At 68.5% G+C, this 26,194-nt stretch overlaps 5 protein-coding genes across 9 annotated transcripts in view; 1 reads left to right on the top strand and 4 right to left on the bottom strand.

Moving 5' to 3' along the window:
- Positions 1-1,842: 1,842 nt before the first annotated feature.
- LOC309600906 (histone H3.3A) lies at positions 1,843-3,336 on the bottom strand. 3 transcript variants are annotated; one of them, XM_082333543.1, is made up of 4 exons: positions 3,213-3,336; positions 2,479-2,622; positions 2,159-2,312; positions 1,843-2,018 (listed from the first exon to the last, which is right to left on the bottom strand). In XM_082333543.1, the coding sequence occupies exons 2-4, from the start codon at positions 2,604-2,606 to the stop codon at positions 1,890-1,892; spliced, it is 411 nt and encodes a 136-aa protein (XP_082189669.1). In that variant the 5' UTR covers positions 2,607-2,622; positions 3,213-3,336; the 3' UTR covers positions 1,843-1,889. The 3 variants fall into 3 exon arrangements, with proteins under 3 accessions (XP_082189669.1, XP_082189668.1, XP_082189670.1); XM_082333542.1 differs by lacking the exon at positions 3,213-3,336 and adding an exon at positions 2,831-2,914; XM_082333544.1 differs by lacking the exon at positions 3,213-3,336 and having other exon boundaries at positions 2,479-2,823.
- Positions 3,337-3,487: 151 nt separating this feature from the next.
- Positions 3,488-10,896, top strand: LOC309600905 (gap junction delta-2 protein-like; the record flags this gene model as incomplete). Of its 2 annotated transcripts, XM_082333540.1 has the most annotated exons (3): positions 3,488-3,641; positions 4,264-4,365; positions 9,889-10,896. In XM_082333540.1, one exon carries the CDS (start codon positions 9,971-9,973, stop codon positions 10,715-10,717), a length of 747 nt encoding a protein of 248 aa, XP_082189666.1. In that variant the 3' UTR covers positions 10,718-10,896. The 2 variants fall into 2 exon arrangements, with proteins under 2 accessions (XP_082189666.1, XP_082189667.1); XM_082333541.1 differs by lacking the exons at positions 3,488-3,641; positions 4,264-4,365 and adding an exon at positions 8,825-8,895.
- On the bottom strand, positions 4,103-6,554 carry SELENOW (selenoprotein W). The gene is made up of 6 exons (XM_082333539.1): positions 6,425-6,554; positions 5,195-5,219; positions 5,049-5,102; positions 4,851-4,925; positions 4,610-4,711; positions 4,103-4,537 (listed from the first exon to the last, which is right to left on the bottom strand). Exons 1-5 carry the CDS (start codon positions 6,457-6,459, stop codon positions 4,637-4,639), a joined length of 264 nt encoding a protein of 87 aa, XP_082189665.1. The 5' UTR covers positions 6,460-6,554; the 3' UTR covers positions 4,103-4,537; positions 4,610-4,636.
- A 236-nt stretch (positions 10,897-11,132) lies between the features above and the next one.
- On the bottom strand, positions 11,133-15,456 carry NOP53 (NOP53 ribosome biogenesis factor). 2 transcript variants are annotated; one of them, XM_082333675.1, is made up of 13 exons: positions 15,235-15,456; positions 14,092-14,156; positions 13,899-13,983; positions 13,581-13,798; positions 13,329-13,399; positions 13,147-13,242; positions 12,939-13,043; positions 12,685-12,846; positions 12,429-12,604; positions 12,292-12,358; positions 11,450-11,526; positions 11,282-11,338; positions 11,133-11,200 (listed from the first exon to the last, which is right to left on the bottom strand). In XM_082333675.1, the coding sequence occupies exons 1-13, from the start codon at positions 15,429-15,431 to the stop codon at positions 11,194-11,196; spliced, it is 1,383 nt and encodes a 460-aa protein (XP_082189801.1). In that variant the 5' UTR covers positions 15,432-15,456; the 3' UTR covers positions 11,133-11,193. The 2 variants fall into 2 exon arrangements, 1 of the variants encoding a protein (XP_082189801.1); XR_014230505.1 differs by lacking the exon at positions 12,292-12,358.
- A 1,828-nt stretch (positions 15,457-17,284) lies between these two features.
- EHD2 (EH domain containing 2) overlaps positions 17,285-26,194 on the bottom strand; it is an 11,089-nt gene continuing 2,179 nt past the window's right edge. The window contains exons 2-5 of the mRNA XM_082333638.1: positions 24,436-24,533; positions 20,922-21,334; positions 18,987-19,151; positions 17,285-18,152 (exon numbers count right to left, since the gene is read on the bottom strand). Of these exons, the coding sequence (XP_082189764.1) occupies positions 17,613-18,152; positions 18,987-19,151; positions 20,922-21,334; positions 24,436-24,533 (1,216 nt within the window). The 3' untranslated portion in view covers positions 17,285-17,612. The remainder of the gene's footprint in view (positions 18,153-18,986; positions 19,152-20,921; positions 21,335-24,435; positions 24,534-26,194) is intronic.

Here is a 26,194-nt window from a genome sequence, read left to right as displayed (position 1 = left end):
CGTAGCTATATGTAAAAGCACCCTATATTATATATACTTATTTAATGTCTAAGCGCCCCATGTTATATTAAATCTGTATTTATTTAATATCTATCTACAAAAGCACCTTGTATTAGATGATATATATTTAATATCTATCTATAAGCACCCTATATTAGATGATATATATTTAATATCTATCTATAAGCACCCTGTATTAGATGATATATGTTTAATATCTATCTATAAGCATCCTATATTAGATTATATATACTTAATATCTATCTATAAGCACATATTTAATATCTATAAGCACCCTATATTAGATTATAGATACTTACTATCTATAAGCACCCTGTATTAAATATATTTAATATCTATCTACAAAAGCACCCTATATCAAATATATATATATTTAATACCTATCTACAAAAGCACACTATACTTTATTAAATACATATATTTAATATCTCTGTATAAAAGTACCCTATATTAGATCGAATACACGTATATATTTAATATCTAGGTATAAGAGCACCCTATATTATATTAAATAAATATTTAATATCTCGGTGTAACAGCACCCTATATGATATTAAGTATATATTTAACATCTAGGTACAACAGCACTCTATATGATATTAAATATATATTTAGTATCTAGGTACAACAGCACCCTATATGATATTAAATATATATTTAGTATCTAGGTACAACAGCACCCTATATGATATTAAATATATATTTAGTATCTAGGTATAAGAGCACCCTATATGATATTAAATAAATATTTAATATCTAGGTGTAACAGCACGCTATATGAAGTATATATTTAATATCTAGCTATAAAAGCACCCTATATTAAACATATTTATTTAACATCTAGCCACAAAAGCACTCTCTATGTACATTAAAAATACATTTATAGACACTATCGCTGCCTATTTTCTCCCTCTCTGCGAAAGCGCCCGTTTTGGAGGAGCGAGGCCCCCAAATCCCCGTTTTTAAGGAGACCCCCCCCCCTCGCCGGGCCCCCCGCGCCCCGTCCTCGGGCGCCCGCCCCGCCCCGCGGCCCCCTAATCCCGCTTAGGGTGGCTCAGGGCGCAGGGGGGGGGGGCCGCGGCCCCCGCTCTAAATTTAACGCCGGGGTGTCAGGAGCAATCACGTCAGCACCCCGGGGTAATCCGGCCCAGATAAGCGCCCCAAAAAGGGAAAGCGAGAGGGGGAAACCCCCCGCCGGACCCCAAATTAAGACCCCCGCCCCCGCCCCAGAGCCACCCTCAAAGCGCAAGTTTTGGGACACGGGCGGGGGATTTATTTATAATAACGGAGAAGGTGGAGGGGGGCGGGGCTGGGATTAATTAGGAAGGAAACGGTCACCGCTGACGGGTTTTCTTTATTCCGTTGGGGTGGAGAAACGCGGACGGTACAAAGCTCGGACGCACCAAGGGGAAAACGAGGAGAGACCGCGGCCCCCCACCCCGGGGCGCGGGGGAGAGGAGCGGGCATCGCAGCCCTCCCCGCCCGGGGGCTTCGAGAAGCCGAAACCCCAAATCTCCTCTTTCCACGCCCAAAATTACACGAGGTTTGTGTAGAAAACCAGGGATTTCAAAAACTCTCCCCACCCCTCACGCACTTCTATATAGGTTTTTTTTTGCAGCTCGGAGGAAAAAAAAAGAAAAGTGTACAAAAAGGGGGGGGGAAAAATAAATCCAAAAAAGTCTCATAAACCCCTCGGAAGTCGTGTGTTGTTTTTGCCTGGCGAACAGAGTCAGCTCTCGCGACGTGTCCCAGCCGCTACGCGCGGGAGCAGGAGAAACCCCCCCAAAAGCCGCTGCTCCCTCCCCACCCCCCCCACCCCCTCCGTCCCACCCTCCCCGAGTCTCTCCTACCGCCCGGCGCCGGCCGCCCTAAGCCCGCTCGCCGCGGATGCGACGGGCCAGCTGGATGTCCTTGGGCATGATGGTGACCCTCTTGGCGTGGATGGCGCAGAGGTTGGTGTCCTCGAAGAGGCCCACGAGGTACGCTTCGCTGGCTTCCTGCCGGGAGAGAGCCGAAGCCTCAACGTGGGGGGGCTGACGGGGGGGTTTAAGTCGGAGAGGGGGACGTTTTGGGGAGATTGATGCGGCCCCGATATCCCCCCGGGGGTCCCGGGGCGCTGCGCGGGCTGGGGTCTCACCTGCAGAGCCCCGATGGCAGCGCTCTGGAAGCGCAGGTCGGTCTTGAAGTCCTGCGCGATCTCCCTTACCAAGCGTTGGAAGGGCAGCTTGCGGATCAGCAGTTCCGTGGATTTCTGGTATCGCCGGATCTCCCGCAGGGCCACCGTGCCGGGCCTGCAAGGGATTTCAGCAGTTAACGCGATAAAACCGCTTTTGGGGGTAAAACGGCGCGTCGAGTCACCCGGGCAGGGCCTGTGGCCGCGGCCAGGGGACCTGGAGCCCGGTGGTCCAGCGGCCACCGTTGCCCCTTGCCCGCCGGGGGTGACGCTGGCCCCGGTACCTGTAGCGATGGGGCTTCTTCACGCCCCCCGTGGACGGCGCGCTCTTCCTGGCGGCCTTGGTGGCCAGCTGCTTCCTCGGCGCCTTCCCGCCGGTGGATTTCCGAGCCGTCTGCTTGGTACGGGCCATACCGGACGGTCAGAGCCTGCCGAGGGGGGAGAAGGCCGGGGTCGGGGAGCGAAGGGCGAGACCGGCCGTTAGCGGCCGAGGGGCGGGGAGGGGCCCCGGCCCGCTTCGGCGGGGGGTTGCTCCCCGCCACCCCCGGCCTCGGGGGAGGCACCGGGCTGAGGGGGAGCCGCCCGACCGGCGGATCCGACGCCGGGCCGGGCCCGGGCGAGCCCCCATGGCCTCACCGCGCCGCGCCGGGGGAGAAGCCCCCGCCGTCCCCTCAGCGCCCTCGGACTACAACTCCCAGGAGCCTCCGCGCCGCGTCACGTGCCCCCTCCGCACCACCCCTCTGATTGGCTGGCGCCGCTCAGCCAATGGGCTCGCACGCTACCCGCAGCGGGGAGGTGCCGCCGAGTCTCCCCCCGAGACTGACGCGACTCTCGGCCTATCCCTTCCCGGCTTCCCAGCCAATCAGCGCCGCCGCTCCCCGCAGCCAATCGGCGGCCGGCGGCAGACGGAAGGCGGGACTGGGGAGCAGCGTCTCCTCAGACGACCTCGGCGCCGGGCCGCCCTCCCCCGGGCTCGCCGTTACCGGTTACCGGCCCCCGGCCCCGACCCCTCCGTTACCTTCGTGCCCGGCTGGCGGCGGCGCTGGAGCCGTTGGGGTTCCCGCGGTGACGCTGTCGCTGCTCTCCCTCCCTTCCCGCCTTTCCCGACAGAAAATGGCGGGCTCCCGGCGGAGGCTCTTTACCCGTCGTGCACCGCGGCGGCGGGCGGGGCGGGAGAGGGAGGTCGGCTGAGGTGAGGCGGGCCGCCGCCATCTTGTGACCCGCCCGGTAACGGGTCGGGGCGGCCTCCGTGCCCCGGGGAGCTGCCCGCTCCTCGGTTTCCACCTCGGTGCCAGCCCCGGGTTGAAGCCAAACCGATTTTTCCGTCCCCCACAACCCGCCCCTCGCCCCGCCTCGAGCGGCCTCGGGAGGACGAGCGAGGGAGAGACCGTCGCCCCCGCAGCCGAAGGGAGCGTCGGGGCTTTGGTTCCCCTAAAAGCACCTTCAGGTAGCGCTTTACCGTTTCACGCACATCGCTCTACCACCAGCAACACTCACCGTCACAAAGGGCGGGAAGGAGAAGCTTTAATCCTATTTTTAATCCACCTGCCAGCGCTGGTCCTTACTCCTCTCTCCGGAGAGAAGCCTGGCGTGAGGGCTGTCTCTCATCCTCATCCACACAAGCAGAAGCACGGCCATGGGGGATAAAAAGAAAAAAAACCAGCGAGGGGATAAATCTCCATCGCCTTGACTCCTCGCTGCAGTCACCAGAGGGCACGCGTCCGCTGCGCAGAGGCGCCCGCGCGCAACAGCGGCAGGGCGAGATCCGCCGCTCGGGTTTTTATTTTTTTAGGCCCAAACGAAGGGATCCAGCGCAGGTGGAGGCGGGAGCCGTCGGGCCCCATCCGAGGGCGCTGCCCTGCTTGGAAAAACACCCACGGCGAACCGAAAAAAAAACCCTATCCCAGCCCAAATTCGCCACGACTTTATTCCAGAAAGGCTGCTGAGCCGCGAGAGTTACAGAAGGCAACCGGACCGGCGGGCGGGAGTTCGGGGTCAGAGCAAATCACTAAATCGCTGTATCATTTCTCCGATTTTGAACCTTTTTTCCCTATTTTTCAACCCGGCAGGCTCGGCGAAAGCTTTCTGTGCGAATTAGCGAGGGGAACAAAACGAAAAACCAAACCAAAACCGGCTCGACCCAGCTGAGAATCAGAGCGTCGGTGCAAGCGGTTAGTGCGGAGGGAGAGGAGTCGTGGCGCGGGGGCGAAGCTCGACGGCCGCCCGCCGCCCTCGCGCCGGCATCCTGCGCGGCGTCTGGGAACGGCCCGGTGCCGGCGGACGTTTCGGCGGTTCCCGTCATGGAGCGCTCGGCCGGCGGGAGGGAGGCGGACGCCGGTGGAGCTGCGGGAAGGAGAAGGCGGGGTTCTAGCGGCGCGGCGGCGCGGCGCGGCGCCGGCGCCGGCGATGCCGTACCTTCGTTAGGGGTGCCGGGGCGGGCGCCTAGGGCAGGCGGCTTTTGATGGCGGCCACGATTTTCTGGAGCTTGGCATCGCTGTCCACAAACCCTTCACCGTTCTGGCGGAGGGAGAACGGCCGCGTCCCAGGGTGCTGGCGCGCCCCGGCGCGGCACCGGGGAGGGGGTCACCCACCTTTTTGGGGGGGTCACCCACCTTTTTGGGGAGCACGCGCCGCGGGGGGGGGGGGGGTCACCCACCTTTTTGGAGTGGACCAAGCGTCCGCCCACCGTCACTTCAAACCATCCCGTCACCTCCCGCGTCCCCTGGCCGCTCTGTGGGGACATGGGGGGGGTCACCTCGGCTCCGGGTGCCCCCCGCCGCCCCGTGGGGACACGGGGGGGGGGGTGTCACCTCGGCTCCGGGTGCCCCCCGCCGCCCCGTGCCCCCCAACTCACCACCGCCAGCGCGCCCGGGAAGCGCCGTTCCAGCTCCTGCTTGAGCTGCTGGTACTGAAAGCGAGGGGAAGGGGGGGGTCACCCCCTGCCCGTTTGGGGGGCGCCCCTCGGGGGGCCGGGGGGGGAAAGGGGGGGGCACGGCTCACCTTGGGGGTGTAGCCTCAGGCTCCGCTGCGGGGGGGCAGGCGGTCAGGGGGATGGGGACCCCTGCGAAGGGGCACCCCCGGGTGCAGGGACCCCCCTCCAACCACAGAGACACCCCCCCCCCGGAGCACAGGGGACTCCCCCCAACCACAGGGACCCCCCTCCAACCACAGGGACCCCCCCCAACCACAGAGACCCCCCCCCCCCCGGAGCACAGGGGACCCCCCCCAACCACAGGGACCCCCTCCAACCACAGAGACCCCCCCCCCACGGAGCACAGGGACCCCGCCTCAGAGCACAGGGACCCCCCGCCCCTAACCACAGGGACCCCACCCAACCACAGGGACCCCCCCCAACCACAGGGACCCCCCCTCGGAGCACAGGGACCCCACCGGAGCACAGGGACCCCCCCCAACCACGGGGACCCCCCCTCGGAGCACAGGGACCCCACCGGAGCACAGGGACCCCCCCCAACCACGGGGACCCCCCCTCGGAGCACAGGGGCCCCACCGGAGCACAGGGACCCCCCTCAGAGCACAGAGACCCCCCCCAGAGCACAGGGACCCCCCCCAGAGCACAGGGACCCCCCCCCAACCACAGGGACCCCCCCCAACCACAGAGACACCCCAGGCAGAGGGACCCGCCCCCCAGAGCACAGGGATCCCCCCCAGGCACAGGACCCCCCCCCCAGAGCACAGGGACCCCCCCCTCAGAGTACAGGGATCCCCCCCAGGCACAGGGACCCCCCCCAGGCACAGGACCCCCCCCTCAGAGCACAGGGATCCCCCCCAGGCACAGGGACCCCCCCCAGGCACAGGACCCCCCCCAGGCACAGGACCCCCCCCTCAGAGCACAGGGATCCCCCCTCAGAGCACAGGGACCCCCCCAGGCACAGGACCCCCCCCAGGCACAGGGACCCCCCCCAGGCACAGGACCCCCCCCTCAGAGCACAGGGATCCCCCCCCAGAGCACAGGGGCCCCCCCCAGGCACAGGACCCCCCCCCTCAGAGCACAGGGACCCCCCCCAGGCACAGGACCCCCCCCAGGCACAGGGACCCCCCCCAGGCACAGGACCCCCCCCTCAGAGCACAGGGATCCCCCCCAGGCACAGGGCCCCCCCCCCCCGGAGCACAGGGACCCCCCCCAGAGCACAGGGACCCCCCCCCAGAGCACAGGGACCCCCCCCCCAACCACAGGGACCCCCTCCCCAGGCACAGGGCCCCCCCCGGTACCAGTAGAGCACGGAGACGCGGAGCGGCTCGGCCATGGCGGCGGCGGCGGCGGCGGCGGCGGCGGCGGCTGCGGCTGCGCGGCGGCCTCGGTCCCGCCCCGCGCCGGGCCCGGGGGTCCCGGGGGGGGGGGGCGCCCCCCAAACCCCCCCCCCCCCGGCCTCGGCGGGGCCCCCCCGAGCCCCGCGGAGCCCCGGCGGCACCGGGACGGGACCCCGCCCCGATCGGGCCCCCCCGCGCCTTTTTGGGTGCGCCCGGGGTGTGCCCCGTCCCCCCAGTATGGCCTGTGCCTGTCCCAGTATGGCCTGTGCCTGTCCCAGTATGGCCAGTGCCTCCCCCCCAGTATGGCCTGTGCATCCCCCAGTATGGCCTGTGCCTCCCCCCAGTATGGCCTGTGCCTCCCCCAGTATGGCCTGTGCCTCCCCCCAGTATGGCCTGTGCCTCCCCCAGTATGGCCTGTGCCTGTCCCAGTATGGCCTGTGCATCCCCCAGTACGGCCTGTGCCTCCCCCAGTATGGCCTGTGCATCCCCCAGTATGGCCTGTGCCTCCCCCCAGTATGGCCTGTGCCTGTCCCAGTATGGCCTGTGCATCCCCCAGTACGGCCTGTGCCTCCCCCAGTATGGCCTGTGCATCCCCCAGTATGGCCTGTGCCTCCCCCCCAGTATGGCCTGTGCCTCCCCCCAGTATGGCCTGTGCCTGTCCCAGTATGGCCTGTGCATCCCCCAGTACGGCCTGTGCCTCCCCCCAGTATGGCCTGTGCATCCCCCAGTATGTCCTGTGCCTCCCCCCAGTATGGCCTGTGCCTCCCCCAGTATGGCCTGTGCCTCCCCCAGTAGGGCCTGTGCCTGTCCCAGTATAACCAGTGCCTCCCCCAGTATGGCCTGTGCCTCCCCCAGTATGGCCAGTGCCTCCCCCAGTATGGCCTGTGCCTCCCCCAGTATAACCAGTGCCTCCCCCAGTATGGCCTGTGCATCCCCCCAGTATAACCATTGCATCCCCCCAGTACAGCCAGTGTATCCCCCCAGTACAACCAGTGCATCCCCCCAGTATAACCAGTGCTTCCCACCAGTATAACCATTGCATCCCCCCAGTACAGCCAGTGTATCCCCCCAGTACAACCAGTGCATCCCCCCAGTATAACCAGTGCTTCCCACCAGTATAACCATTGCATCCCCCCAGTATAACCAGTGCATCCCCCCAGTGTAACCAGTGAATCCTCCCAGTACAGCCAGTGCATCACCCCCAGTATAACCAGCGCATCCCCCCAGTACAGCCAGTGTATCCCCCCAGTATAACCAGTGCATCACCCCCAGTATAACCAGTGCATCCCCCAGTATAACCATTGCATCCCCCCAGTACAGCCAGTGCATCCCCCCAGTACAACCAGTGCATCCCCCCAGTATAACCAGTGCTTCCCACCAGTATAACCATTGCATCCCCCCAGTATAACCAGTGCATCACCCCCAGTGTAACCAGTGCATCACCCCCAGTGTAACCAGTGAATCCTCCCAGTACAGCCAGTGCATCACCCCCAGTATAACCAGTGCATCCCCCCAGTATAACCAGTGAATCCTCCCAGTACAGCCAGTGCATCCCCCCAGTATACCCAGTGCATCCCCCCAGTATAACCATTGCATCCCCCCAGTACAGCCAGTGTATCCCCCCAGTATAACCAGTGCATCACCCCCAGTATAACTAGTGCATCCCCCAGTATAACCATTGCATCCCCCCAGTACAGCCAGTGCATCCCCCCAGTACAACCAGTGCATCCCCCAGTATAACCAGTGCATCCCCCCAGTATAACCAGTGAATCCTCCCAGTACAGCCAGTGCATCCCCCCAGTATACCCAGTGCATCCCCCCAGTATAACCATTGCATCCCCCCAGTACAGCCAGTGTATCCCCCCAGTATAACCAGTGCATCACCCCCAGTATAACTAGTGCATCCCCCAGTATAATCATTGCATCCCCCCAGTACAGCCAGTGCATCCCCCCAGTATACCCAGTGCATCCCCCCAGTATAACCAGTGCTTCCCACCAGTATAACCATTGCATCCCCCCAGTATACCCAGTGCATCCCCCCAGTACAGCCAGTGCATCCCCCCCGTATGGCCCATCCATCGCCCCAGTATAACCATTGCATCCCCCCAGTACAGCCAGTGCATCCCCCCAGTATGACCAGTGCCTCCCCCCCGTATGGCCCGTCCATCGCCCCCCCCCCGCCGGTCCCGGGGCCGCCCCGCGCGCTCCCGCCGCTCCCCGGGGCCGCGCACAGCCGGGGCCGCGCTCGGCGCTCCCGGTCGGCGGCTGCGGTCTGCGGCGGGGATGGGGCCGCGGCGCTGAGCGGGGGGGGCCCGGCGGGGCGGGGGGGGGCCCGGGCCGGCGCCCCCCGCTCCCGGCGCCATGGGCGAATGGACCATCCTGGAGCGGCTGCTGGAGGCGGCGGTGCAGCAGCACTCCACCATGATCGGGAGGTGAGCCCACGGCGCGGGGGGGGGGGACGCGGGACCCCCCCCACGGGCCCACGGCCCCAGCCCCGCGGCCGCCGGGCCCCCCCCCGGGGTCGGGAACTGCCCGTGGGGCGACAACGGGTCCCTGTGGGGCGACAGCGGGTCCCCCCAGGGCATCCCCCCCCCCCCCCCGCCAAGAGGCTGGGAGGTGGCCCCCGGTGTGGGGGGGGGCGGAGGGACCCGCCGTCACCCTCCCCGCTGTCACCTCCCCGCTGTCACCCCCCCCCGCTGTCACCTCCCCGCTGTCACCTCCCCGCTGGCAGGAGGTGACAGATGCGATAACGGGGACACTCAGGACAAGGGACAGCGTGGGGACGGTCACAGCCCCGGGGGGTCGGTCCCGGGGGGGGGTTCCTCGCCGCGGGGAGACGGGGCCGTCCCCGCTGAGGCGCAGCTGGGGGAGAGGGGACGGGAGAAGGTCCCCACGTGTCCCCCCACAGCGGGCGCGTCCCCAAAACTGCACCCCCAGTACCCTAAATCTGCACCCCGCGTCCCCCAAACCTGCACCGTCCCCCCAAACCTGCACCCTGTCCCCCCTAAACCCGCACCCCAGGTGCTGGGGGTCCCGCTGCCCCCCCCGGGGTGGGGGGGCGACCACCCCAACCCCTGGCAGAGCCGCAGCCGCCAGGGACGAGCACCGACGGGCGCCGTCAAGGTCAGGGGCGGTGGCACCTGGGAGACGGGGCCTGGGAAGAACTTGGGGGTCCAGGTGGGACCCACACGTCCAGGTCCGACCCACACGTCGGGGTCCAGGTGGGACCCACGCGTCCAGGTGGGACCCACGCGTCGGGGTCCAGGTGGGACCCATGCATTAGGGTCCAGGTGGGACCCACGCGTCGGGGTCCAGGTGGGACCCATGCATTAGGGTCCAGGTCCAACCCACGCGTCGGGGTCCAGGTGGGACCCCCGCGTCGGGGTCCGGGTGTTCGCACCTCCTCCCTCCCTGCTCCCTCCCAGGATCCTGCTGACGGTGGTGGTGATCTTCCGCATCCTGATCGTGGCCATCGTGGGAGAGACGGTGTACGAGGACGAGCAGACCATGTTCATGTGCAACACGCTGCAGCCGGGCTGCAACCAGGCGTGCTACGACAAGGCCTTCCCCATCTCCCACATCCGCTACTGGGTCTTCCAGATCATCCTGGTCTGCACCCCCAGCCTCTGCTTCATCACCTACTCCGTCCACCAGTCGGCCAAGCAACGGGAACGGCGCTACTCCTTCCTCTACCCGCTGCTGGAACGGGACGCTCGCGAAGCCAAGAAGAGCAAGACGCTCAACGGGGTGCTGGTACCCAGCCCCGAGGGGGGCTGCAAGGAGGAACCCGACTGCCTGGAGGCGAAGGAGCTGCCCGGCCCGCCGCCGCGGCCCCCCCGCAGCTCCAAAGCCAAGCGCCAAGAGGGCATCTCCCGTTTCTACGTCATCCAGGTGGTTTTCCGCAACGCCCTGGAGATCGGCTTCCTGGCCGGGCAGTATTTCCTCTACGGATTCAACGTGCCGGCCATCTTCGAGTGCGATCGGTACCCGTGCGTCAAGGAGGTGGAGTGTTACGTCTCGCGGCCCACCGAGAAGACCGTCTTTTTGGTTTTCATGTTCGCCGTCAGCGGCGTTTGCGTCCTCCTCAACCTGGCCGAGCTCAACCATTTGGGTTGGCGCAAGGTCAAGGCCGCCGTCCGCGGGGTGCAAGCGCGTCGCAAGTCGCTGGTGGAGGTGCGCAAGAAGGACCTCTCCCCGCCGGCCCCCGCGCCCGCGCTCGGCCGGACGCAGTCCAGCGAATCCGCCTACGTCTGAGCCCCCCACCCCAAAATCGCCGGGGCCCCCCCGCTCCGGTTTGCCGCAAGGGCTGACGCCGGCTTTCGGCGTCGATCGCGTCATGGTGCAAGCGGGGAGTGGGGGGGACGGACCCACGACCCGCGGCCCCGCCGGCCGCCGCGCCGGGGGGCAATGGGTGGGGGGGTATTTATTTGGCAGAGGGGATGGGGGGCAGAGCCCCCCGCCGCCCCCCGAGATGTAAATAAAAGGGTTGGAGGGTCGAGCGCCGAGCTCTAACTGGCGCCGCGGGGGGTGTCGCGGGACGATCCCCCCGCCCCGCGCGCGGCGCCGCGGGGTGCCACGAGCCGCCCGGCCCCCCCCCCTTTCCTTCCCCCCCCCCTCGGATTTGCGGCCTCTAATCCGCTCGCTAATAGCTCTAAAGAAGGGAAAGGGGCTGAGCCAGGCGCCATCTGCCAAGGGTTTTATTGGGACGCGTCGCCCGGCCGGATCCGCGGCTACAGCCTGAAACGGAGAGCGGCCCATCAGGGGGGGGCCGGGGGGGGGCACCCGGCCCCACGGCGGCCCCACGCCGGCCCCACTCACGTCACTTCCCGGAAGGCTCTCTTCTCCACGTATTTCAGGCGGTATCTCCTCTTGAACCTGGCCAGAGGTAGGAGGAAAGGGGTTAAAAATGGACCCCCCCCCACCTACCCCAAATCTGGGGGGCGGTCAGAGCCCCCCCGAGCTGGGGGGAGCCCCCCCCCCACTCACTTGGCCCTCTCCCGCGGCTCGATCAGGTTCCTCTTCTGCAGGCTCTTGAAGCGGTCGCGCAGGACGCTGCCCTCGGGCTGAAACGGGGAGGGGACGTTGTGGGGGGCGCAGGGGGGCGGGGGACCCACTCCCCCACCTCCCAGCCAGGTCTGGGGGGGCTCCAGCAAGCCCCCTCCCCGGCAGGAGGGGAGCGGAGGAGCCATTTCACCCCCATCAGTGCTGCGCTGTGGGGCGCGAGCGGCTGGGGAGGTGCCATGGGGGTGCAAGCGGCTGGGGAGGCACCATGGGGGCGCGAGCGGCTGGGGAGGTGGGCAGGGGGGCGTGAGCAGCTGGGGAGGCACTGTAGGGGTGCAGGGGGCTGGGGAGGCGCTGTAGGGGCGCGAGCGGCTGGGGAGGCGCTGTAGGGGGCGTGAGCGGCTGGGGAGGCGCTGTAGGGGGGTGTGAGCGGCTGGGGAGGTGCGCAGGGACGCGAGCGGCTGGGGAGGTGCTGTAGGGGCGCGAGCGGCTGGGGAGGTGCTGTAGGGGCGCGAGCGGCTGGGGAGGTGCTGTAGGGGTGCGAGCAGCTGGGGAGGCGCTGTAGGGGCGCGAGCGGCTGGGGAGGCACCATGGGGGCATGAGCGGCTGGGGAGGCGCCACGGGGGCGCGAGCGGCTGGGGAGGCGCCGGCACCCTCAGCACCCAGGCCCTCGCCTACGCGACGAGAGCCCGGGACCCCGAAACCCTTCACATTCCCAGCCCGAAGCAGGGGGGGCTGCGAATCCTCGTAGCGCAAGGATGGGTCTCATCACGGGGCGCCGGCGCCCCCCGCCCCCCGCGGCCGGGACCCCCGGCGGCGCCCCCCACCTTCAGCCTGCGCAGGGACTCGGCCAGCTCGTCGCTCAGCTGCACCTCGGGGCCGGGCTCCTCGTACCTGCGGGGCGGGGGGCTCAGGGAGGGGGCGGGGGGCTGCCGCGGCCCCCCCACGCCCCCTCCCCGCTCACCTCAGGCGCCCCAGGCGCCGGGGCAGCGCCTCCTTCGCCCGCCGCTTGGCCAGGCGCGCCTGCCGGCGCCGCAGCAGCTCCGCTTCCCACCCCTTCACCTGCCGCCGCAGCTGCCGCAAGCGGAAGAGCTCCTGCCGCCGGCACCGCGCCGCCTTCTCCAGGCGCTGCCGGGTCGCCTGTGGGCGCAACCGCGTCAGGACGCCGGCAAACCCCGGCGCCCCCCCCCGCCCGGCGCGTCCCCTCGCCGTCCCCGCACCAGGGCTCGGGCTTCCTTCTCCCGCCGGCGCTGCTGCTCCGTCTTCTTCTCCCGCCGCGGCGCCGTTTTCGGGGCGTCCGCCGGTTCCGCCGGCTCCTCGCCGTCCTCCTCGTCCCCCGACTCCTCCAGCAGCCCCTCGCACTGCTCCTGGAAAACCGTCTCCTGCGGGCGACGGGGCGGGGGGGGGGGTCAGCACCCCGATTCGGCAACGCGCCCCCCCGCCAAAAAACGGCACCGGGGGTCCGGGGTCTCACCGCGGTGGGGAGCTCGGCGCCGGCGGGGATCTTCAGCTGCCTCTCCACCTTGTCCTCCGCCCTCTTCTTCCTCACCTCCGCCTCGTGGGCTCGCAGCAGCAGCGCCTGCGGGGGGGGGGGGGAAAGGACACCGGCGCCGCCGTCACCCCCGACGCCGGGGGGGCCGCCCCGCGCCCGCCGCGCGCGTCCCCGTCCCCCCCCCCCAAACCTGGTGGTCCTCGAAAGCGGGGTTGTAGGAGCCGCCGGCGGCGATGACCTCCACCGCGGGGACCTGCGAGGGCTTCGTCCGCAGCCTGGCGGGGCGCTGGGGGGGGGACACACACGCAGGCGGGGTGGGGGGGCCTGCCGGAGCCCCCCCCAACCCCCCCGCGCCCCCCAAAACCGGCTCACCTTCACCCTCTGCTTCTTGGTCTGCTGCAGGAACCAGCCGTCCTGTCCCGCCAGCGCCCGGTCCAGGGGGTCTGCGGCGACACCGGCACCCCCCCGCTGTCCCCACGGCGTCCCCCCGCCACCACGGGGGGCACCGCCGCCCCCCCCCAGCCGCGCCGTGCCAATAAACCGGGCCTCACCCCCCGCCGCCGTCCGGTTCCCTCCGCCGCCCCCCCCCCCCGGTTTTCACCCCGAAGCCCCGGTGCTCCTTACTGTCGGCGCCCCAGATGTCGTAGAAGCCGCGGGCGGGGTCGGAGCGCCCCTTTTCCGGGGGCGCCGCCGGGTTTTGTCCCGGCGGGCGCCCCCCCCGCCCCAGCCGGGCCCGCAGGCGCCGCTCGGCGCGGGGCAGCACCCCCTTTTCCGCTTGCTTCGCCCAAAATTCCCGCCGCCGTTTCTCCTTCCGCCCGTTGGGAATCTGGTGGGCCAAAATGCTGCGGGGGGGGGGAGGGGAGCGGCGGGGGGGCTCAGCCGGGGCGGGGGGGGGGACACCCCCCAATTCCGCCCCCCCCCCCAAGCCCCCCCCTCGCTCACTTTTTGGGTGCCGGCACCTTGGAGTCGGGCTGCAGCACCAGGTCGACGTGAAGCGGCTTCTCCTTGCCCTTGTTCAGTTGCCGATCTTGGGGGGGGGGACAGGGGTCACCCCCAAACGCCGCGGGAAGGACGGGGGGGCCCCGAGGCTCCCTCGTGGGGTGCCCCCCCCCCCCCAATAACGCCCCCCCCTCACCCTTCTCGGCGTTGCCCGTGTCCACGAAGAAGAGCCCCTCGTCCGGCTGCTCCGCGATCAGGCCCCTGGGGGGGGGGTCCCCGTCACCGCCAGGGGGTGAGGGGACCCCCAAACCCCCTCTGAGCCCCCTCAGACCCCCCCAAACCCCCTCTGAGCCCCCTCAGACCCCCCCAAACCCCTCTGAGCCCCCCCAAACCCCCTCTGAGGCCCCCAAACCCCCTCTGAGGCCCCTCAGACCCCCCCAAACCCCTCTGAGCCCCCCCAAACCCCCTCTGAGGCCCCCAAACCCCCTCTGAGGCCCCTCAGACCCCCCCAAACCCCTCTGAGCCCCCCCAAACCCCTCTGAGCCCCCCCAAACCCCCTCTGAGGCCCCCCAAACCCCTCTGTGTGCCCCCAAACCCCCTCTGAGACCCCCAAACCCCCTCTGAGACCCCCAACCCCCCTCTGAGCCCCCTCAGACCCCCCCAAACCCCTCTGAGCCCCCCCAAACCCCCTCTGAGGCCCCCCAAACCCCTCTGTGTGCCCCCAAACCCCCTCTGAGACCCCCAAACCCCCTCTGAGACCCCCAACCCCCCTCTGAGCCCCCTCAGACCCCCCCAAACCCCTCTGAGCCCCCCCAAACCCCCTCTGAGGCCCCTCAGACCCCCCCCAACCCCTCTGAGACCCCCAAACCCCCTCTGAGGCCCCCCAAACCCCCTCTGAGGCCCCTCAGACCCCCCCAAACCCCCTCTGAGCCCCCCCAACCCCTCTGAGACCCCCAAACCCCCTCTGAGACCCCCCAAGCTCCTCTGAGACCCCCCCGGCCCCTCTGTGCCCCCCCCAAATCCCCTCTGCGCTCCCCCAGACCCCGCTGAGCTCCCCAAAGCCCCCCTGAGCCTCCTCAGAGCCCCCCCAATCCCCTCTGTGCCCCCCCAATCCCCCTGAGCCCCCCCAATCCCCCTCAGAGCCCCCCAAAGCCCCTCAGAGCCCCCCTAAACCCCCTCTGCGCCCCCTCTGAGCCCCCCCCCGGCCCCTCTGTGCCCCCCCAGACCCCCCTGAGCTCCCCAAAGCCCCCCTGAGCCTCCTCAGACCCCCCCAAATCCCCTCTGCGCCCCCCCGAATCCCCCCCGCGCCCCCCGAAGCCGCCCCCCCCTCCCCGCTCACCCCGTGGCCCGCTGCTGCAGCGCCACATCCTCGAGAAAGTCGCCGATTTCGCGGCCCAGCCTCGCTTCGGGGCCGGCCCAGCGCTTCCAGCCCTTCTTACGGTTGCGGGGGCCGCGGGAGCGGCGGCGGGCGGCGGCGGGGTCCCGGGAGCCGGGGCCCAGGCCCAGGAACGACGGGGAGGCCGCGGGCGCCGCCATCTTGAAAAGAACGAGCGGGCGGCGGGGCCGGCCGGAAGCGTTGCGCCGCCACTTCCGGCCGCCATCTTGGGGAGGGCGGGGAAGGGCCGGGCCGCCATCTTGCGGAGGGCGGGGCCGCCATCTTGGGGAGGGCGGGGTCCAGCTGCGGAGGGGGCCTCCAGATGTGGGACCCCCCCCCCCCAACACCCGGGGGGGAGGGGGGGGCTGGGCCCCCCGGAGCGGCTCCAGCTGTGACCCAGATGTGCCCCGGGGCGCCCGCGCCCTCACGCCTGGACACGCGTGTGCTGCGCCCACCCTGCACCGCGGGCACCCCCCCCTTGGCACGCAGCCCCCCCCCCCCCCCCCCCCCCCCCATTGCACGACCCCTCCTCGCGTGCACACGCCCCTTGCACACCTCCCCTTGCACACTCAGCCCCCCCCCGCACCCCCCTCCCTTGCACCCCCACCCCTTTTGCACGCTCCCTCCCTTGCACGCTCACCCCCGCATACCCCCCTCTTGCACACCCATCCCCTTGCACCCCCCCGCACACCCACCCCGTTGCACGCTCCCTCCCTTGCACACCCCCCTTGCACACCCCCCTCCACGCATCCACCCCTTTGCACGCTCCCCCCTGCACACATCTCCCTTACACCCCCCTTGCACGCTCCCCCCTGCACACATCTCCCTTACACCCCCCTTGCACGCTCCCCCCTGCACACATCTCCCTTACACCCCCCTTGCACGCTCCCCCCCTTGCACGCCCCCCCTTGCACGCCCCCCTTGCACACTCCCCCCCCCTTGCACACCCGCTGCCCCAACCACGCCGGCTCCATCATCCGCATCCTCCCTTTATTGGGGCTCGGGGGGCTCTGGGGGTCCCGGGGGGGTCCCAGGGGGTCCTGGGGGTCATGGGGGGCTCTGGGGGTCCTGGGGGTCCCAGAGAGTCCCGGGGGGTCCCAGGAGGTCCTGGGGGCTCCTGGGGGCTCCTGGGGGGCTCTGGGGGGGTCTTTGGGGGTCCTGGGGGGCTCTGGGGGTCCCAGGAGGGTCCCAGGGAGCCTCTGGGGGCCCAGGGGGGGTCTCTGGGGGTCCCAGGAGGTCCCTGGGGGTCCTGGGGGGCTCTGGGCGTCCTGGGGGGGGTCTCTGGGGTCCCAGGAGGTCCCTGGGGGCTCTGGGAGGGGTCTTCAGGGGTCCTGGGGGTCTCTGGGGGTCCCAGGAGGGTCCCAGAGGGTCCTGGGGGGTGTCTCTGGGGGTCCTGGGGAGCTCTGGGGGTCCTGGGAGGGTCTCTGGGGGCCCCGGAGGGTCCCAGGGGGTCCTGGGGGGTCTTTGGGGGTCCTGAGGGGCTCTGGGGGTCCCAGAGGGTCCCAGGGGTCTCTGGGGGGATCTCTGGGGGTCCCGGAGGGTCCCAGGGGGTCCTGGAGGGGGTCTCTGGGGGTCCCAGGGGGGTCCCAGGGGTTCCCTGGGGGATCCTGGGGGGCTCTGGGGGTCCCAGGAGGGTCCCAGAGGGAGTCTTTGGGGGGCCGGGGGGGCTCTGGGGGTCCTGGGGGGAGTCTCTGGGGGTCCCAGGGGGTCCTGGGGGGGTCTCTGGGGGTCCTGAGAGGGTCCCAGGGGGTTCTGGAGGGGGTCCTGGAGGAGGTCTCTGGGGGTCCTGGGGGGCTGTGGGGGTCCTGGGGGGGGTGTCTGGGGGTCCCGGGAGGGTCCCAGAGGGTCCCAGGGGGTCCTGGGAGGGGTCTTTGGGGGTCCTGAGGGGCTCTGGGGGGGTCTTTGGGGGTCCGGGGGGGCTCTGGGTTTCCTGGGGGGGTGTCTGGGGGCCTCTGGGGGTCCCGGAGGGTTCCAGGGGGTCCTGGGGGGGTCTCTGGGGGTCCCAGAGGGTCCTGGGGGGCTCTGGGGGTCCTGGGGGGGTCTCCGGGGGTCCCAGAGGGTCCTGGGGGGGTCTTTGGGGGTCCTGGGGGGCTTTGGGGACTCTGGGGGTCCTGGGGGGGTGTCTGGGGGTCCTGGGGGGCTCTGGGGGTCCCAGGAGGGTCCCAGAGGGTTCTGGGGGGGTCTCTGGGGGTCCTGGGGGGCTCTGGGGGTCCTGGGGGGGTGTCTGGGGGCCTCTGGGGGTCCCGGAGGGTCCCAGAGGGTCCTGGGGGGGTCTCTGGGGGTCCTGGGGGTCTCTGGGGGTCCTGGGGGGGTGTCTGGGGGCCCCGGGGGGGGGGGGGGTGTCACTCTGCGGAGCCCTTGGGGCGGCGCTTGGAGGGGGGCACGAGGCGGGGGGGCAGGTCGGCCGGCAGCCCCCTCCCCTCCAGCTTGGCGCCGATGAGGTGGCCGGCCAGGGCGAACTCCTCGGCGTCCAGCATCCCGTCGCGGTCCACGTCGCTCAGCTGCCAGATGCGGCCCAGGACGGAGCTGGGCAGGTTGCTGCTCACCATCCAGCCCCGCGCCCGCCGCCCGCTCAGCTTCCCCCCCAGCGGCGCCAGCCCGTAGAAGATCTCGTCGTACTTGGCCTTGTCCTTCGTCACCACCCATTCCTCCTCTTCCTCGCCTTCCTCCTCCTCCTCCTCCTCCGCCCCGCCGAAGGGGCCTCGGCGGGTGCCGTCGAAGGCTCCCCCCTGCACGCCGGCACCCTCGGGCGCTTCCAGCTCCTCCTGGCGCAGCAGCGGCATCAGGGCGGCGATGTCGGTGGTCAGCAGCTCGTCCAGCGCCTCCAGCATCCGCGGCTTCAGCCCCGGGAAGCGGGCGAAGTCGTGGACCAGCAGCAGCTCCTGCAGCGGGGAGGGGGCGCGCGGGGGGGGTCAGCCCCGGCACGGGGGTCTGCATCCCGGCACGGGGGCCTGCATCCCAGCGGGCATCCCGGCACGGGGGTCTGCATCCCAAGAGACCCCGGCACGGGGGTCTGCATCCCGGCACGGGGGCCTGCATCCCGGCGGACACCCCGGCACAGGGGTCTGCATCCCGGCACGGGGGTCTGCATCCCGAGAGACCCCGGCACGGGGGTCTGCATCCCGGCACGGGGGTCTGCATCCCGAGAGACCCCGGCACGGGGGTCTGCATCCCGGCACGGGGGTCTGCATCCCGAGAGACCCCGGCACGGGGGTCTGCATCCCGGCACGGGGGTCTGCATCCCGAGAGACCCCGGCACGGGGGTCTGCATCCCGGCACGGGGGTCTGCATCCCAATGGGCTCCCCGGCACAGGGGCCAGCATCCTGGCACGGGGCTCAGCATCCCGGCAGATCCCCCGGCACAGGGCTCAGCATCCCACCGGACACCCTGGCATGGGGCTCAGCGTCCCGGCACGGGGCTCAGCATCCCTGCACAGGGCTCAGCATCCCAGCATGGGGCTCAGCATCCCGGCACGGGGGCCAGCATCCCACCGGACACCCTGGCACAGGGCCCAGCATCCCGGCACAGGGCCCAGCATCCCAGCACGGGGCTCAGCATCCCAGTACGGGGCTCAGCATCCCGGCACGGGGGCCCAGCATCCCGGCACGGGGCTCAGCATCCCAGCACGGGGCTCAGCATCCCAGCACGGGGCTCAGCATCCCGGCACGGGGCCCAGCGTCCCGGCGCGGGGGACAGGATCCGGCGCGGTCCCCACCTGCATGCGGGCGCAGTCGGGGAAGTCTCCGGGCGGGATGTGATGCTCCAGCTGGATGCGGGTGAAGAGGAGCGGCAGTTTGGCGATCAGCTGCTTCTTCTTGTTGTCCTTCCCGAAGACGGAGGGCATCTCCTTCTTCAGGCGGCTGATGATGTGCGCGTGGACCTGGGGGCAGCGCGGGGCTCCGTCAGCATCCGGCACGGCACGGCACGGCACGGCACGGCACCCGGGCCCCCTCCGCGCCTCCGAGCCTCCCTTGGGAGAGCCGAAACCGGGGAGAGTCCCACGGCGCCCGCTCGCCCCGTGGCCCCATCCCAACCCCAATCCCAACCCCAACCCCAACCCCAACCCCGTCCCGTGCGTGGCGGTGCTGGCCGCGGCCCCGAGCGTCGCGGGCGGCGGATGCGCGGCACAAAGGGCCGCGGCCGCAGGTGGCCGGATGCGATAAGGCCGGCGGAGGGGGGAGAGGGAGACGGGGAATAACGCCAACCCCCCCCCCCCCAGCCATCGCCTTCCGCCCCGAGCCCCCGGGCCCCGTGGCCAGCCGCCAGGGCGATGGGCTTGGCCACGGGGCCACCGCAGCCCCCCCCGCCGCGGTCCTGGGGGGTCCCCGCACGGGGGGGAGCTGGCCTGGGCGCGGGGGGGCGTTAATTAGTCCGTAATTACGGGGGCGGAAGGCGTTACCTCACGGGAAACCCTTAACGAGGAAGCCAGGCACAGGATGGGGCGGGGGGGCGCGATGACGTCCCCCCCTTGGCAACGGGGCCATTGTTGGAGGTGGCCGGGAGCCACCGGGGCTGCGGGACCCCCGGGGCCACCTCCTGGGGCCAAGGAGGGGACCCCAAACCATCAACGCTCCTTCTCCTCCCGGAGCCACGGAGAGCCCCAGGGAGCCCTGGTGGCCCCTTGGCCACCACGGAGAGCCCCACAGAGCCCTAGTGTCCCCTTGGCTACCACGGAGAGCCCCAGGGAGCCCTGGTGGCCCCTTGGCCACCACGGAGAGCTCTATGGAGCCCTGGTGGCCCCTTGGACCACCCAGAGAGCCCCAAGGAGCCCTGGTGGCCCCTTGGCCACCACAGAGAGTCCCAAGGAGCCCTGGTGGCCCCTTGGCTGCCATGGAGCCATGGAGAGCCCCACAGAGCCCTGGTGGCCCCTTGGCCACCACGGAGAGCCCCATGGAGCCCTAGTGTCCCCTTGGCCACCACGGAGAGCCCCAAGGAGCCCTAGTGTCCCCTTGGCTACCACGGAGAGTCCCAGGGAGCCCTGGTGGCCCCTTGGCTGCCATGGAGCCATGGAGAGCCCCACGGAGCCCTGGTGTCCCCTTGGCCACCACGGTGAGCCCCACGGAGCCCTGGTGGCCCCTTGCCCCCCCCCCAGAGAGCCCCACGGAGCCCTGGTGTCCCCTTGGCTGCCACGGTGAGCCCCACGGAGCCCTGGTGGCCCCTTGCCCCCCCCCAGAGAGCCCCACGGAGCCCTGGTGTCCCCTTGGCTACCACGGAGAGTCCCAAGGAGCTCTGGTGGCCCCTTGTCCCCCCCCAGAGAGCCCCACGGAGCCCTGGTGACCCCTTGGCTGCCATGGAGCCATGGAGATCCCCATGGAGCCCTAGTGTCCCCTTGGCCACCACAGAGAGCCCCATGGAGCCCTGGTGTCCCCTTGGCTACCACGGTGAGCCCCAAGGAGCCCTGGTGGCCCCTTGGCTGCCATGGAGCCATGGAGAGCCCCAAGGAGCCCTAGTGTCCCCTTGGCTACCACGGAGAGTCCCAGGGAGCCCTGGAGGCCCCTTGGCTGCCATGGAGCCATGGAGAGCCCCAAGGAGCCCTGGTGGCCCCTTGGCTGCCACGGTGAGCCCCACGGAGCCCTGGTGGCCCCTTGGCCGCCATGGAGCCACGCAGAGGAGCCGTGCCCCCCCCCCCCCCGCCGTCGGCCGCACTCACCCTGACGAGCCGCGCCCGCTTGACGAGGTCGTTGAGCTTCCTCAGGGCGGCATGGCGGGGCAGGCTCTGGATGTCCTGGAACAAGTCCTGCTCCTCCAGCTCAAAGAGGCGCCGGTTGTCGGCGATGAGGAGCGGCTCGGCCCAGAAGGACCCGATGAAGACGCGCAGCACCTCGGGGGTGTTGAACACCTTCCCCAGGGACCACATCAGCGCCCCGTAGACGCGCATCAGCTGCTGCGTCTCCACCATGTCGGCCTTGTTCAGGACCACCCGGATCTTGTCCTCGTTGCCCTTGAGGGCTCGGATGGCCTCGGAGAACTCGTCCGAGATCTCCAGCTTGTGGGCGTCGAAGAGGAGGATGATGAGGTCCACGCGCTCGGCGAACCACTGCAGCACGGCCGGGAAGTCGTAGCCTGGGGGGGGGGGGGGGGAAGCGGGAATTGGGGATCCCCCCCCGCCGGAGCCCAAAACCCAGCCCTAATCCCAGCCCTAACCCCAGCCCTAACCCTAATCCCAGCCCTAACCCCCAAATCTAACCCTAATCCCAGCCCTAACCCCAGCCCTAACCCCCAAATCTAACCCTAATCCCAGCCCTAACACCAATCCCAGCCCTAACCTCCAAATCTAATCCCAAATCTAACCCTAATCCCAGCCCTAACCCCAGCCCTAACCCCCAAATCTAACCCTAATCCCAGCCCTAACCCCAATCCCAGCCCTAACCCCCAAATCTAATCCCAAATCTAACCCTAATTCCAGCCCTAACCCCCAAATCTAACCCTAATCCCAGCCCTAACCCCCAACCCTAACCCTAATCCCAACCCTAACCCCCAAACTGGACCCCAAAACCCAGCCCTAACCCCAACCCCAACTTCAAACCTAACCCTAGTCCCAGCCCTAATCCCAGCCCTAACCCCCAAATCTAATCCCAAACCTAACTCTAATCCAGCCCTAACCCCCAAACCTGACCCCAACACCCAACCGCAATCCCAACCTCAACTCTAACCCCAACCCTAACCCCAAACCTCAGCCCTAACCCCAGTCCCAGCCCTAATCCTAACCCTAACCCCAGCCCTAAACCCAACCCCAACCCTAACTCTAACCCCAGCCCCAACCTCAAATTTAACCCTAATCCCAGCCCTAAACCCCAAACTGGACTCCAAAACCCAGCCCTAACCCCAACCCCAACTTCAAACCTAACCCTAATCCCAACCTCAACCCCAAATCTAACCCCAAACCCCAGTCCCAACCTCAAATCTAACCCTAGTCCCAACTCCAAACCTAACCACAACCCTAACCCCAACCCCAACCTCAACCCTAACCCTAAATAACCCCAGCCCCAACCTAATCCCAGCCCCAACCTAACCCTAATCCTAACCCCAATCCTAACCCCAACCCCAATCCTAACCCCAACCTAACCCTAATCCTAACCCCAACCTAACCCTAATCCTAACCCCAATCCTAACCCCAACCTAATCCCAGCCCCAACCTAACCCCAATCCTAACCCCAACCTAATCCCGGCCCCAACCTAATCCCAACCCCAGCCTAACCCCAGCCCCAGCCTAACCCCAGCCCCAGCCCCCCCGTGCCTTGCCCGGCCGCCCCCCCCGCCCCCCGCAGGACCCCCCCGCTCCCTCCCCCGCAGCCCCGCGAGCCCGGAGAAAAGCCCCCCCAAAGGCAAGCGGAGCCCTGGGCAAGGCCCCTCCTCGCCCTTGACCCCGGCCTTGACCCCGGCCTTGACCCCCTCCCCCCTGCCCCCCCCCCCCCCCCGCACGTACCGCGGCAGGGAGCGTCCGGCCAGGAATTTGGCCTTGACCCAGCCCCGACCCCGCCCTGACCCCCCCCTTCCCAGTCCCCCCCCCTTTCCCAGCCCCCCTTTCCCAGTCCCCCTCCCTTTCCCAGCCCCCCTTTCCCAGTCCCCCCCCTTTCCCAGCCCCCCCTTCCCAGTCCCCCCCCTTCCCAGCCCCCCTTTCCCAGGGGGTCTCCCCCAGCCAAGCCCCCCCCCGGGGCCGTTTCGGCGGCCGGTGCCAGGGCTCTTGGCAGAGGCCGAGGGTTTCGGGGTGGGGAAGGAAGGCGGGGGGGGCCCGGGGGGGGCCCGGCCTCCGCAGCCGGGCTGGAAAATTGGCAGCGACCCCGGCGACGCGGGGGGAGCCCCCCGCCCCCGCCAGGGCTGCGGAGAGGGGGTCCCGGACACCCCCCGCCCCGCGGGACCCCTCCTCGCTCCCCCCCGCTGCGCCCTGCACCCCCCAGCAGCACCCCACGAAACCTCGGCCCCCCCCTCCCCCCCGGCTGCACCCCCTTACACTTTGCGCCCCCATTTTGCACCCCCTTAAACCTTGCACCCCCGTTTCGCACCCCTATTTTGCACCCCGTTAAACTTTGCACCCCCATCTGCACCCCGCTGAGCTTTGCACCCCCATTTTGCACCCCTTACACTTTGCGCCCCTATTTTGCACCCCCTTACACTTTGCTCCCCCACTTTGCACCCTGCCGAGCTTTGCACCCCCATTTCGCACCCCCATTCGCACCCCTTACACTTTGCACCCCCACTTTGCACCCTGCCGAGCTTTGCACCCCCATTTCGCATCCCCATTCGCACCCCCTTACACTTTGCACCCCCATTTTGCACCCCTTACACTTTGCACCCCCACTTTGCACCCTGCCGAGCTTTGCACCCCCATTTCACACCCCCGTTTTGCACCCCTTACACTTTGCACCCCCACTTTGCACCCTGCTGAGCTTTGCACCCCCATTTTGCACCCCTTACACTTTGCGCCCCTATTTTGCACCCCATTAAACTTTGCAGCCCCGTTTTGCACCCTGCCGAGCTTTGCACCCCCATTTCGCACCCCCATTTCGCACCCACTTACACTTTGCACCCCCATTTTGCACCCCTTACACTTTGCACCCCCGCTTTGCACCCTGCCGAGCTTTGCACCCCCATTTCGCATCCCCATTCGCACCCCTTACACTTTGCACCCCCATTTCGCACCCCCATTCGCACCCCTTACACTTTGCACCCCCATTTCGCACCCCCATTCGCACCCCTTACACTTTGCACCCCCACTTTGCACCCTGCCGAGCTTTGCACCCCCATTTCGCACCCCCATTCGCACCCACTTACACTTTGCACCCCCATTTTGCACCCCTTACACTTTGCACCCCCATTTCGCACCCCCATTTCGCACCCCTTACACTTTGCACCCCCGCTTTGCACCCTGCCGAGCTTTGCACCCCCCACTTTGCACCCCCATTCGCACCCCCACTTTGCACCCTGCCGAGCTTTGCACCCCCACTTTGCACCCCCATTTCGCATCCCCATTTCGCACCCCCTTACACTTTGCACCCCCGCCTTGCACCCTGCCGAGCTTTGCACCCCCATTTCGCACCCCCATTTTGCACCCCTTACACTTTGCACCCCCATTTCGCACCCCCACTCGCCCCCCCTACACGTCGCGCCCCCGCCTTGCACCCTGCCGAGCCTTGCGCCCCGTTTCGCCCCGCCGCGCCCCTCACCGCGGCTGACGCGCTGCTTGGCCCCCGACAGGATCCCGGGGGTGTCGATCAGGCTGATGCTCTCCAGCACCTGGTTGGGGAGGTGGGCGCACATGAACCTGCGCGGGAGCAGCCGCGTTAGGACCCCCCGGGACCCCCCGGACCCCCCCAAACCCCAGCCGAGCCCCCTCCAGACCCCCCTGAATCTCCCGGATCCCCCCAGACCCTCCCTGACCCCCCTGGACCCCCTCCAGACCCCCCCAGACCCCCGGCTGCCCCTGAACCCCCCCGAGCCTCCCCCGGACCCCTGTGAACCCCCCTGGACCCCACCTGCCCCCCCCCCCGACCCCCCTGAACCCCCTGGATCCCTCCAGACCCCCCCTGACCCCCCCAGGCCCCCCCTGACCCGCTGGACCCCCCCTGAACCCCCTCCAGACCCCCTCTGACCCCCCCTGAACCCCCCAGGCCCCCCCTGACCCCCCTGGACCCCCCCTGAGCCCCCTCCAGACCCCCCCAGACCCCCCCTGAACCCCCCAGGCCCCCCCCTGACCCCCCTGGACCCCCCCTGAACCCCGTGAATGTCCCCGGCCCCCCCCCAGACCCCCCCCAGACCCCCCCGGATCCCTCTGGACCCCCCAGACCCACCCTGAACCCCCCCGGACCCCCCTGAACCCCCTCCTGGACCCCCAGACCCCCCCTGAACCCCATGAATGTCCCCGGCCCCACCCCAGACCCCCTCTGACCCCCCCTGAACCCCTCGGATCCCTCTGGACCCCCCCAGACCCACCCTGGACGCCCCCCAGACCCCCCCAGACCCTCCCTGACCCCCCTGAACCCCCTCTGACCCCCCTGGACCCCCCCCGGACCCTCCCTGACCCCCTGGATCTCCCGGATGCCCCTGGACCCCCCCTGAACCCTGTGAATGTCCCCGGCCCCACCCCGGCCCCCCCAGACCCCCCCGAGCCTCCCCCGGACCCCACCAGAGCCTCTGGACTCCCCTGAACCCCCCCGAGCCTCCTCCGGACCCCCCCGGACCCCCCAGACCCCCCTGAACCCCCCCCAGACCCCCCTGGACCCCCCAGACCCCCCCTGAACCCCATGAATGTCCCTGGCCCCACCCCAGACCCCCCCAAGCCTCCCCCAGACCCCCCCAGACCCTCCTGAACCCCTCGGATCCCTCTGGACCCCCCCAGACCCACCCTGACCCCCCTGAACCCCCTCCAGACCCCCCTGGACCCCCCAGACCCCCCCTGAACCCCATGAATGTCCCTGGCCCCACCCCAGACCCCCCCAGACCCCCCCTGAACCCCTCGGATCCCTCTGGACCCCCCCCAGACCCTCCCTGACCCCCCTGAACCCCCTCCAGACCCCCCTGGACCCCCCAGACCCCCCCTGAACCCCATGAATGTCCCTGGCCCCACCCCAGACCCCCCCAGACCCCCCCTGAACCCCTCGGATCCCTCTGGACCCCCCCAGACCCTCCCTGACCCCCCTGAACCCCCTCCAGACCCCCCTGGACCCCCCAGACCCCCCCTGAACCCCATGAATGTCCCCGGCCCCACCCCAGACCCCCCCTGAACCCCTCGGATCCCTCTGGACCCCCCCAGACCCTCTCTGACCCCCCTGGACCCCCCCCGACCCTCCCTGCCCCCCCTGGATCCCCCGGATGCCCCTGGACCCCCCCTGAACCCCGTGAATGTCCCCGGCCCCACCCCGGCCCCCCCAGACCCCCCCGAGCCTCCCCCGGACCCCCCCCGAGCCTCTGGACTCCCCTGAACCC

This window comes from Platalea leucorodia (genome assembly GCF_965183815.1).
Source record: "Platalea leucorodia genome assembly, chromosome: 26".
Taxonomy (NCBI): Eukaryota; Metazoa; Chordata; class Aves; order Pelecaniformes; family Threskiornithidae; genus Platalea; species Platalea leucorodia.
The sequence above is the reverse complement of the archived record's forward strand: the minus strand, read 5'-3'. Positions and strand labels throughout refer to the sequence as shown.